This window comes from Lepidochelys kempii, chromosome 1 (assembly GCF_965140265.1).
Source record: "Lepidochelys kempii isolate rLepKem1 chromosome 1, rLepKem1.hap2, whole genome shotgun sequence".
NCBI lineage: Eukaryota > Metazoa > Chordata > Testudines > Cheloniidae > Lepidochelys > Lepidochelys kempii.
The window spans coordinates 264,375,764-264,389,024 of record NC_133256.1 but is presented as its reverse complement, the minus strand read 5'-3'; the positions used below and the strand labels follow the sequence as shown (position 1 = coordinate 264,389,024).

Here is a 13,261-nt window from a genome sequence, read left to right as displayed (position 1 = left end):
AGATCCATTATTTATAGGTAATAGTCAAGAAGTAGTGTTTTCTTTAGCTGTTGATAAAGATAGACTGTGAGTTATTTCCAGTCTGGTAAATGCAGTCAGAAGGTATGTTCACTAGTTCCATAGTGTTCTAAAGTTAATCTAGTGGGACTATGCTGGGATGGAAACAGAACTTTTGTGTCTTTGTCATGGGGGTCACTCACCAGCATGGTGCCTTCTGCTGGCCATCTCAGGGATTAGCTCTCTCAGCCGCTGCACCCTCTCCTGGTGGTGCCTCTCCTGTTGTCATCCTCACTTGCAGACCCACAGTGTCCTGTTCATGACTCGGCCCTCCAGCCATGCCACCATCCATGTTTTCCCTCTTCTGGGGCTGGGGGGGGAAGAAGTATCTCCGAGTTCTACAGTCCAGCCACTTCCCCAGAGGCAAGTGGGAGGGACCTGGGCCTGCCCATTACTCTGGTTCCCAGCCCAGGATCTGTAGATAGCAGCTTCCTGCTGCCTCTCCTTAACTTCTCCACCAGTGCTGCTTAAGTTCCCAGGGCCACTTCTCTATGGCCCCAGCACATTCTTCACCCTCTTCTCAGGGCCTCCGGCCCGCAAGTCCCAGCAGCCAGCAGCTCCGTTTTGCTCCCCAGGTCCCTGCCACTACTACAAGGCACCCAGTTCTCCCTCCTTGAGCTCCAGAGAGTAACTGCCCCTGCTCTGCCCTGTGGTTCTTCTTCTATGGGCCTCCTGAGCCCAGATTGGCTGCTCTTGCAGCCTTTCTTCCTATGGGCTGCTTCCCATGCAGCCTCCCTAGGGCTCTATAGACCCCATGCATGCCAATGTGGGCAGATGCCTCATCACAGTCCTCTTCTGCCACCTGTGGAGTGCTACTGAAGCTGTTGCTGCCATACAGGGGACCTGCCAGCCAGGGGTGAGTTATGCTTAACACAGTGGGTCATAATCACCATCACATTGAAATGCTTCCAGTTCTTTTACTTTGTTCGTATGCGGATATTTTGGTACATTAAACTCTTAGTCTTCAGCTTTTGTTTCAGAATAACTCCATCTTTTACTTAATTTTATATGTTAAAAGTTCCTGTCAGACTTCAAGTGACATAAAATCTCCCTTTGTCTCCCTTTCCTCCTGACTTTAAAGCTTGCCTAACGAGGCATACTAGTTTTCAATCTGGGAGGTCAGTACCCCTTCTGCTTAAGCAGAGATCATCAAATCCAGACGTATTTGTGTATGGGATGCTAGACAAAGCTATCAATCTTACGAAACATCACACACAAAGCACTTAAAGACTTCTCCTAATTGCTTACCAGTCAAGCCTTTTATATTGAATCTCACTGAAATTTGTAGCTCCTTAGGTTCAAATGGTGATAGTCAAATATGCTTTGATAATTTTTTTTGCTCTTCACAGGGAGTACCTGATAAAAACAAATCCAATGGGCTATATTTTAGGGATGGAAAATGCCGGATTGATTACATTCTGGTGTACAGAAAATCTAGCCCACAGACAGAGAAGAGAGAGGTATTTGAAAGAAATATCAGAGCAGAAGGACTACAAATGGAGAAAGAGGTAAGAGAATTTTTATGAAAATTTTAAAATATAAAACTCTATAGATTAGTAGGGCCTGATTCTCATTTACTCTAAGGCAGTGATATTCACACTGAGGCTCAGGAGCCACAAGTGGCTCCTTAATGTGTTTCCTGTGACTCTTTGCAAGACATGATATGTCAAACCACTGTCTGATTTAATTATTAACCAATCAGGATGCTTTCACTATTTTATTAACCAATTGTAGAATACTTGGTCATTTTGCTGTGAGAATAATAGATATATAGTAAATGAAACAGTGAATTCACACTACTTTGGCTCTTTTGGGTAATGTTGATCTCTAATTTGGTTCTTGAGCCATTGAGGTCTGAGTATCACTGTTCAAAGGCCTCTTTACACTGCCCTGGCAGAGGAAAGGGGTCTTAAAGTGGGTGTCAATATACAGAGCAGTGTAAATGGGTCCTAGTGTAAATGAGAATCAGACCCACAGATTTTAAGGCCAGAATGAAACACTAAGATCATCTTGTCTGATCTCTAGCATTACACAGAATATAGAATTTCATACAGTGACCCCTGAAGTTGAGGGAATAATTCTTCCCTACCATATAAGTGAACACTATCAAGCCTTCAACTGTATTTATTTTAGTAGGGGCAAAGCTTATAAACGTCATACATGGGTAAGTGGCTTAGTAACATGAGGAACATACTTAAACATGTCTCTTCAGATGTGCACATTTTCTGCCCATCCCCCTCTCCTTTTTACACTTATGAATAAGTTAGTGTGCATGGAGGGGGCTTGAGTCTCAGTGCCAGTCATTGTGAAGGACTATAACTAGTACTTAACCTTACTTGTGTCTCATGTACTCTCGCTTGTACTGAAGTGTAATGTTTGCTATTATCATACCATACAAGGATTTATAGATTCAAGGCCTTCCTGAACTACCTACCATGTGTCTGTTTATCTACCTGTCTTTATACACTGTCCCACTGATTTTTAAAATGCATGTTATCAACCATATGCCTGTAGTTCTTCTGCACATGCCCTTGAACAGCACACTTCCTATCAGAATGCTAACTGGGGGAAAATGGCAGGCCTTTCTCTTTGAAAGGAATGAAAATTTTATACCTATCTGCCTTCCTTTTAACATTTTTTTCTGATGGAACGTAGATATTGTATAGTGGTTACCATTAGAATATCAACATTTACCAGTAGCTACTACATCAAGGTATCTTGGAAATAACCTTCATGTCACAACCGTAGTTTAATGACAGTGTGTTTATTACATAGGTTTCTTGCTTGTACTCACAATCCCCTGTTTCACAGAAGAAATTCAACATCATGTTAACTTGTTATTGGCTAATACAGAAGTATGTGGCTGTTCAGCCCCAGATCACAAAATCTGATCTTTCATAAAATAAAGTCAATAACAAACATGTGAAAATATTTTTGTAGCGTATTAAGTTTTATCAAAGCAGAAGATGAACATGGAATTAATCCTGCCTGTTGATCTGTCTGTCAAATAGTTCTATTTTGAATAACTGTTTTATTTTGAGAAATTTGAAACAGGCTTTTGGATTTATTATGGTACTGAGACCAACGGTGAAAGCTACGAAGGCACTATCTTTTCTGTATTATGGACCTTAAATGCAGCATTTTGCATGGGAAACTTTTGAAGTATTTGTCTTTAAGGTACTTGATATCAACTTTTGAGGTTCTCTCTCTGGTGGCTATACAGTTGTCTTCTTTCAAGTCAATGTGCCTTTATTGGCATTTGCTCTTTTACTGCCTAGAATACAGGTTTTTCTCTGAATGTTCTTCCATCTCACTATTCATTTCAATTTCTCTGTTATGCCATTGACATGCAGCTATATTTCTCATTAATATTGTTTGACCCAATTTGACTTCTTGCTAGAATTAGTAATTGGACATCTCTAAATTTAGTTTTCAGAATGATCAAAATGAGGTTGTTACATAGCTCTAGTAAATACTTTTAACATCTAAATGTCTTTTAGAACATATACTTTGACTTTATAAAATATGTATCTTAGGGTTTAATTTAATCATTTTGTCCTTGAATTGAATTACAATCAGAGGAAATACGTAGAATTACAGTACCAGTAGCTTTCTCTGTACATTAGCAACCTCCTTAGATAATATCTAAGTTTGAACTCAGTGGAATGACTGGTTAATGCCTTGATTGTGTGTCATTTCAATTGCATGGGTCTGTCCTTTGATGAGAGTTCCAGACCAATCTGGGTTTCAGTGTTGGAATGTATAAGTAGCAGCTTTGACTGGTGCTCGTTACTATTACATAACGAACCTGCTTCCAGTGGGAAGAGAGCTAAGTTTACAACTGGAGAAGATGTGAGAGCCAGCTGTCTCCAGTTCTGGCTGCTGAAAGTCAGCAGGTATATCAGTTGTGAATCTTAGAGTAAGGTGAACATGGGTTATTCAATAATTTTCTGTTTGGCTCTTGATTGTTTTTCATCTGGCCACTTGACTGTTTGTGATGTTGCTTTGGGATTTTGATATTAGTCCTGTCTGCTTTAGCCTCTTCAATTTGAGATGAAGTGTTGAAAAGTAAACTTTAAGGGCTATTCACGCTACAACTTTGACACCAAATTCACCAGAAACACTGCAATGAAAAGATGGCATATGATACTGGCTACCCTGACAAAAGCAAATGATGCAAGAGCCTGTGAAGGCAGTTTTTGAACCAGTAAGACAAATAGCATGAAATGTAAAAGTTAAACCACAAATACAGAGAAAAGAAGAGGCACAATATCAGAAACATGAAGCTGACAAAATCTGGACAGTTCCTGCCTGATGAAGATTATAAACATTTTGCCCAGGTGTACCATCCCCTCAGAATTCTCAGACAGGTTCCTGAGCTATATTACATGGCTCTCATTTGGAAATTCCACCATAATCTTATTATCTTCAACAATAAACAGTGAGGAGGTACTAGCATGAACAAGAAATCCTTAAATCCCAAAGTGATTCAGATATAGAGGGCAGAGCTGTGATAGCAGTAATTAATCTGAGTGGTCATGAGTTCACAAATGGCTAAACTCACACACTGAGCAGCACTGGTGCTGATTTTTATGTGATGTTAAAATAAATATTTTTTTCAATGTATACTGAATTGGAGATCGTATTACTGTCTTGTCCCAGTTCGACCTGGGTCATAGCCAATACATCTGTGACTGTGATATACAGAGGTTCTAGGTATTTAATGCAAAAGCCTAACATATGTTTTGAGGACTTTCCACTCCAGAGATAGACTATATCTTTTTTTGCAGCCAGATACCAAACTTTCTCGTATTGATTTCTATTTTATCTTACATGGTCTCACAAATGATGTGAATAGCTGTGTTATCTGGGTCTCAGGATTCTTATCACCCCCTATTGTTCAGTTTATACAACTGGATGCCAAAAAAAAAAAAAAAATCAAGTTCCTGTATTTAATGGACAGCTCAAAGATGAGAATACTGAGTTTGTCTGTCAATACAGTTTCAGTGATTTCAATAACTACTGTATGGGAATCTTGTGTGGCCTATCAGAGAATTCTAATTGGAAAAATATTAATGGAAAAAAAGTAATTAAGAGGCTTGTGTTCATATATTGAAGGTACTTCTATCTCAACACATATCTGATACATGAAAAGATCCTTATGATACCTAGACACTCAGAATAGATTCTATTTGATTTCAACTCAGTTTATTTTTTCTTTTATTATAGTTCTCATAACTTATATTACGGTTCTATAGCTTTATTATAGTTACTGCATATAGAATTGTTTTTGCTTACTAACATCCTTTGATCCAAATTTTTTTGAGTACGCCATTCATAAAATGAATGGGAAAATGAAGCTTCAGAAACATTTGCGTGATGATAAATGTGTATATTGAATTTGGTTAATTTTGAGGGGTGAAAGTCTTAGCTGTCCTCCCCATGGACTGAGTTCAGCAAAGGTGGCTTAAAACTACGTTTGCACCTTCCTAATTCTGTGCTGCACTGCAGTACCCATTAGACAGCCCTAGGATCAGTCTAAATTAGGGCAACCTGTCCCTTGCTGCCCAGGGGCCACAGAGCTGCTCTGAAGCATTGTATCCATTCCCAATGCATCCCTTGCATCCTCAGCCACATCCCCAGTATGCCTCCTACTCTTGTGAGTTGCAAACATTTTAGTACAGCAGCTCCCTTGTAGATATTTTAAAATGTGGTGTCGCCCTACAACCAAATACTGTTTTTTGGTTTGTTTCTTTTTACTGACACAGGACACTAGATTCAAGAGGGTCTTTAAAATTTGGACAATTTTGTGACTTGTCCATCACACGGTTTGTTTAATTCTATAATCCAATTGCGGCAGTGCTCACTCACCTTTAGTGTGCCCCCTTACATCGGTGTGGGATGTTGCCACTATCTTCAGCTCCAGCACCTCCTGAAATCCGCTGCCACGGGCCCTAGGTTTTCTGTGGCTCCACCCAAGTCACCTACATTCAGACCCATTCCAGGGTAGCATAAACAAATCCAAACAAAAGTCCAAATGAATAATTCTTCTGCCCTCTTGGGCTACCGAAGTCTTCTCTTCTCTACTTGACAGGTTTCAGAGGAACAGCCGTGTTAGTCTGTATTCGCAAAAAGAAAAGGAGTACTTGTGGCACCTTAGAGACTAACCAATTTATTTGAGCATGAGCTTTCGTGAGCTACAGCTAAAAACCTTATCTCAGGGCTCCCTCCCACAGAAGCCTACTTTGCTCCCACTGTGAGTTTCCCTCTGTAGAAAAGTCCTGCCTTCCCCGCAGTCTCTCCCTAGATCTTGCCTCTGTTTTTCCAGGGCCCACCATGGCGACCAATCCTGTCCTTCTGGCATGGGAATGGTTTTCAGTGCTGTGGCTGCTTGTTCCCCAATCATAATTCTACACATGTCTATTGCTGCTGGAAATAGAAGGGTCTTTCCAATGGTGTGTGCTTGTTTGTATTTTGTAACCTTCATGGCCACAACATAAGATGCTTCTAAGTCTTTCTGGGGAATAGTTGCTTGTTTAGACATGACTTTTTTTTTTTTTTTTTTTTTGCTAATGCTTCTCATTTGGTGGAAAAAATCAAAGCTCTTATTTACGAATGCTTGGTATTTGGTTTCTAAATGCCTCTGTAGTTTCCCTGACCTCAAAGTTTCATTTACTAACACCTGAAAATAAATGACACATTGTGGCTGTGGACTTTGTGCAATAATATTGAGACACGAAAATCCAACATAATGTAACTGTCATCGCATTATCTACTTTTCTTCCTTTTCTGTTTAACTTTCTTAAAATCGTCTTCTTCTTCAGCCAAACCTTTGCTACGTGTAGGCTTAGCATTTGGTAAAAAATGTTCCATTATAAAAATTAGATGCACCAGTCTCCCCACTCAGTCTCTGTCCACATCCCTTATCTGCTAGTTCCACCAGCACTACAAGCCTCTCTTTGTCCTCCACTCCAGCAGGGAGCTTTCCTCCAAGATCCTTCCTGCTGAATCCTGCCCCCAGCAGCAGCATCTCTGGAGAAGGCCCTCTGCAGGAGTGAAGGGCACAGAGAGATCCTCCCCTTCCCTGCCCCTGCTGCCATAGCAACAGCAGTGTAAGATGCATAGATAAGATGCAGGTGATTTTTAAGTCTAGTTTAATAGTCTCTTAATTTGAAAAAAACAAGCATATGGATTAAAAAAATTTCCCAGATACTCGTGGCTCCACCATGAATCCTTTGGGGCTCCCCAAAGCAACAGTGACTCACAGTTTGGCAAGCACTGCCCTACACCCGTACTTGCAAGGGGAAATTCAGAAGGAAGCCTTTAGGCTGTTTTCTGCACCAAGAATTCTCCCTCACGGATCAGGATCTTTTAGAGCCCCTTTTCATCACTCTGGCACTTTACCAGGCAAAAAGGGGCTGCAGTGGGGGTGAGAATCTCACTGGTTGTGTTTATATACTATAAATAGGCCCAATAATGCAACCCTAGCTACTTTACCTAAATAGCATAACAAAAGTCACTTTAAATTTGCTGATATAAATAAATAGGAATCTTGCATGAGTAGTCAGTCTGCTCATGTAAATTAGGATAGTAGGATCAGGCCCTGTATTTTTTTTTTTATATATGTAGGTTACTGTTTCCGTATGAAATCAATAAAATGTTGTAAAACACCAACAAAACCCTTAAGTCCTCTATGTGCCAACAAGCAAATACTGCATGCCCCTCAGAGTCACTGGAGGCAGAGCATTGCCCATGAACTAATTTCTGATATTTTTCAAAAATCAGTCAGCATGTTTGGGTTTCAGTCTGCCTGTTGATGTTCACTTTCAGTTAAAGAAAGGGTTGGTTTTGTGTATTAGCATTTCTCAGTTTTCTGTTAACCATTCGTGTTATGTGCTTTAGTGCTCCATGCCAGATTCAAAACTTCAACATGGTCACCATCCGTGTCAAAGTCTTAACAAATCATCCCCTAATTGTGCTTGATTTTCTGCCTTAAGCGGCAACTGATATTTTTTGGGCAACATCTGGCAGTTGATATGCAGCAGAAGTATAAAATAGGTGCTCGTTGCAAAACAGCTCATTCTTACCTTCAACTAATGTGTGTGAACTGATAGCTACCAGTAGGTATAGTTTAAGTCTGAAAACCATTTGGGGATCATTCTGAATCAAAGATAATATATAAATATATTATTATTTTTTGACTTGATGGGTTCTGAATGTGTTTGTGGAGGGATAGTAAGCACTCTCTAAAGTAGTTTCCCTTAATATGGCTATAACTTTGTGCTAATGAGGACAAGGCTTTAGAGGTTTAGGAGTGTGTATTGAGAAAGCTGCATGTACTCAGCAATGACTTGGCTCAAGACTTGTTGAAAGTAATGAATGCAATGAGAAATCACAAATGACAAGAATACACAGTATAGTATAATATAGTGACTCTTGGCTGATCCCTGAATGTAAAACCAAAATTAGATTAAGACCATGTCAAAGTGAGGTAAAAGGCTTGAAATGCAGGATGAGTAGAGAACAACCTTTAAAAGCTGAAACTTAAAATACAATTAGGCTCAGAAAAGTGATTATGTGAAAATGCCACATTTTTAATCAACAGCTCTTGCTCCAATATATATTCAGTTACATCAGTGTTCTTTTCTGACAAAAAATAACTTCTCCTACTTTGTTCTCTTGTTAGTACTTCCGAGCCAAAACAGTTACGGTGGAATGAGCTGTGTTCTGTTCCCGCTCATGCATCATTGACAGTGTTACTAACGAAGTTCCAGTTGTACACCCTTTATTATTGGTTGTGATGCATGAGTTGGAAAGAATACCTTAACTTGCAGAACCCAAGTTGTGTTTGCAGAGCTGGCAGTTAGAAAAGGTATCTTGTAAGCTTAGACGTCCTGAAATTATCGGGACCATCCTGATATTAGGGGCTTTGTCTTTTATACTCAACTATACCTCCCCCTGAAAAACAAAAAGTCTCCTGATTTTTCACACTTGCTAGCTGGTCACCCTACCTAAACTCAGCATGTGGGTCATTGAGAGGCAGTAATTTTAATCACTCTAAGGTCTTGTCCACACAGAGCCTTAGTGTGCAGCAAGTTGGGTTGTAACTCAACAGTGCTGTATAGCCTGCTGCGCACCAGCTAGCTGTGTGGACCTGCTGCCACACACTCAAAATTCCATAGTGTCTTTTGCTGAGGATCTGCCTTTTAAGTGTTGATGCATTCTGAATGGGCTACGTTCTATTGTTTTGTTCGTATTATTAGTTATATATTGTCTCTCTTGCTACCTGAAACTTAATTTTAAAATATACTTTGGGAAAGTTGCAAGATGAGTAAAATCAAATTCCTTCCTGTCCTTTCCTTTTTAATTCCCTGTCCTAATCTCAACATCATCCCTCCTGCCACATACACACACCTGCCCATGTTCATGCACACCCACGCACACATGGAGAAACTGTAACCAACATTTATTTCAAAACTCCTACTGCTTTCTTTAGAGCCTGGATTTCACTCTACAACTGCATTAAGCCAAATACCAAGAAATCTGATCTAGAGTTGCAAATTTTCTCTCCCAGTTGGGACAGACATTTGGGAAAAGCTACATCTTCTCTGATCTTCCCTTTTGAATAAGATCAACTGCAGAGTCAATTTACTATCTGACATGTCTTCTGTTATAGACTATGTTAAGCATTTGGATAGATTTGATTCTCTATAAGAGGGCATTTCAGTCACTTACTTTTCTAATCCTATTATCCAGTATGTAAATAACAAGAGCTAATGAATTTACAGAGGAAGTTATACCATATGGGGTAGCTGCAGTTTCATGAACAGCATAAATACCACATTATTAGCAGGCACAGTTTATTCTTTAGATTTCTAAGCACCATGCCTGATTGCAATCACAAATCAAGCACTTAGGCATCTAAATGACAATCATAGATTCTAAGGCTTGAAGGGAGCATTGTGATCATCTAGTCTAACCTCCTGTATATAACACAGGCCACAGAACTTCCCTATAATAATTCCTAGAGCAGATCTTTTAGAAGAAACATTCAAGCTTGATTTAAAAATAGTCAGTGATGGAGAATCCACCACAATCCTTAGTAAATTGTTCCAATGGTTAATTATTCTTGTTGTTAAAAATTATGCCTTATTACCTGCCTGAATTTGTCTAGCTTCAACTTCCAGCCATTGGATTGTGTTACACATTTCTCTGCTAGACTGAAGAGCCCATTATCAAACATTTGTTGTCCAAGTATTTATTTACTTACAGACTCTAATCAGTCATCCCTTAACTTTACATTTGTTAAGCTAAATAGACTGAGCCCCTTGTGTCTATCACTATAAGGCCGGATTTCTAATCCTTTAATTATTCTTGTGGTTCTTCTCTGAACCCTCTCCAATTTATCAAAATCCTTCTTGAATTGTGGGGACTAGAACTGGACACACTATTTCAGAAGAGGTTGCCCTGGTACCAAATAAAGAGGTAAAATAACCTCTCTACTCTTACTTGAGATTCTCCTCTTTATGCATTGTAGGATCGCATTAGCTCTTTGGGTCACAACATCACACTAGGAGCTCATATTCAGCTCATTATCCACCACAACCCCCAGATATTTTTCAGACACATAAACTGTGCCTGCAAAATTGCAGGTGCAACAAAAGAATCCTCATTAAGGCCAAGCTGAAAATCAAAGCCAACATACACATTAGCTGTGGAAGTGAAAGTCTAGTCATTTACTTTACACATGTTTAGCGGCACACTCTCTTTGTTGTTTTCCTTTGACAAGTGGCAGGTAATCCATGTGGCTCAGCCCGGGCAAGCCATACACAGATCAATTGCCCATACAAAGTTTCATTCTAGACTGAAAAATAAATCAGTTAATTCTGTAATGCAAAAAGCTCTCTCAGGAGACTTTAATGAAATCCGTGTTTCAAAGATAATCCATACAAAAGTGAATAGGTATCAAAAAGAATGGCATTCAGTGCCAGGTTTCCTTTTCATAGATTGCACTGCTCCAAAAAGGCTTTGTCAGTATACTGTAGAGGCATCTTCAGTTACCTGTGCATTATGAGAAAAAAAGATTTGGTAGCCAAGCAAGATAAACAATAATGGGGGGTGTTTGTTTGTTTGTTTACCATGAAGCTCAATGAAGATTTAGAATATGAGCACTGAAGAGGTAGTCGGAATTCTATTTGGATGGAGTTTGAACTCAAATTTCACAATGCACAGTTTAAAAAGTAGACTTTTGACCCATTTTCCTGGGATGTGTCTAGAATTCTTTATAAAGTAAATGCTCCATGTAGTTCACAAATTACAGTCTTTTACACAGAATGCAAAGGTGGCAGGCAAAAAAACTGGAGTGAATGTAGTAGGAAATGTTTCATTGAAAGCATTGATGTGCATTTGAAGAGACTAGAATAGCTAGATAGTATTAAGAAACTGGAAAAACTGTTTAATACCAATGGACTGAAAACATTTTTTCTGCGGAGAAGTTCAGCATTTTTCTCTTGACATAGTTTTCTGTTACCCACTCTTTGTAAATCAGGGAGTTTAAAACCTTTGGATGACACTGTGTTCAGAAACATCTGGCCTACAAAGGATTATATGTGGAGCACTCCGTCTGAAGAGGAGATAATTTTTCATTGAACATTAATATGTTCTGTCTCAGACTCAGACTTTAAGGCCAGAAGGGACCATCATGATCATCTAGTCTGACCTCCTGCACATCGCAGGCCACAGAACGTCACCCACTTTCTCCTGTAATAGGCCTCTCACCTCTGGCTGTATTATGGAAGTCCTCAAATCATGATTTAAAGACTTCAAGTGACAGAGAATCCACCATTTACTCTAGTTTAAACCAGCAAGTGACCCATGATGCAGAGGAAGGTGAATCCCTGCCCCAGGGTCTCTGCCAATCTGACCTAGGGGAAAATTCCTTCTTGACCCCAAACATGGTGATCAGTTAGACCCTGAGCAGCCAGACATCTGGGAAAGAATTCTCTGTAGTAACTCAGAGCCCTCCCCATCTAGTGTCCCATCTTTGGCAATTGAGGATTTTTGCTACTGGCAGTCGCAGATGGGCCACATGCCATTGTAGGCAATTTTATCCTATCATCTCCTCCATAAAGTTATCAAGCTCAGTCTTGAAACGAGTGAGGTTTTTTGCCCCCACTGCTCCCCTTGAGAGGCTGTTCCAGAACTTCACTCCTCTGATGGTTAGAAACCTTAGTCTATTTTCAAGCCTAAACTTGTTGATGGCCAGTATATAGCCATTTTTTCTTATGCCAACTTTGGTGCTTAACTTAAAATAATTCCTCTCCATCCCTGAAGTTTATCCCTCTGATGTATTTATGCACAGCAATTATATCTCCCCTCAGCCTTCATTTTGTTAAGCTAAACAAGCCAAGCTCCTTAAGTCTCCTCTTGTAAGGTAGGTTCTCTATTCCTCTGATCATCCTAGTAGCCCTTCTCTGCACCTGTTCCAGTTTGAATTAATCTTTCTTAAACATGGGAGACCAAAACTGCATACCGTATTCCAGATGAGGACTCACCAGTGACTTGTACAGTGGTAATAATACTTCCCTATCTGTACTGGAAACACTTCACCTGATGCATCCTAGGATTGCATTAAGCTTTTTTCATGGCCACATCACATTGGAGGCTCATAGTCATTCTGCGATCAACCAATACACCTAGGTCTTTCTCCTCCTCTATCGTTTCTGACTGATATGTCCCCAGATTGTAGCAAAAATTCTTCTTGTCTTAAATGCATGACTTTGTACTTTGCACTATTAAATTGTATCCTGTTTCTATTACTCCCATTTTCAAGGTTATCCAGATCTTCTTGTATGATAGTCTGGTCCTTCCTGGATTAAACTGTAATTATTCCATAAAATATATTTTTTGTAGCTACACTGATTTCATAGCAGAGTATTTGTCCATTGTAGACTCTAGGATAACCTGTTAGATCCAATAGTCTGTAGCTACTTAGAGCACAGTGAGCGCTTTAGATCCTCAAGGATTGCAAGACAGGGCCCTTACAGTACAGTTGTGCTGATTTGGTGGTCAGAGCTCTAAAATTGCCCTGAGTTAGAGGAGAAGCAGGTCTCTCTGAAAATGCCAGCCAAATGCCTACTAGTGTCCCATTGAATTCTCTGGGCTTTAACACTAAGTCACCCTGAAAAATGGCATCTTACTTACC

At 39.7% G+C, this 13,261-nt stretch overlaps 1 protein-coding gene across 7 annotated transcripts in view; it reads left to right on the top strand.

Moving 5' to 3' along the window:
- Positions 1-13,261, top strand: part of ANO4 (anoctamin 4) — a 288,922-nt gene that overhangs the window by 129,368 nt on the left and 146,293 nt on the right. For all 7 annotated transcript variants that reach the window (XM_073327406.1, XM_073327405.1, XM_073327407.1 and 4 more), the window contains one exon: positions 1,407-1,565. In XM_073327406.1, coding sequence (XP_073183507.1) covers positions 1,407-1,565 — 159 coding nt within the window. The remainder of the gene's footprint in view (positions 1-1,406; positions 1,566-13,261) is intronic.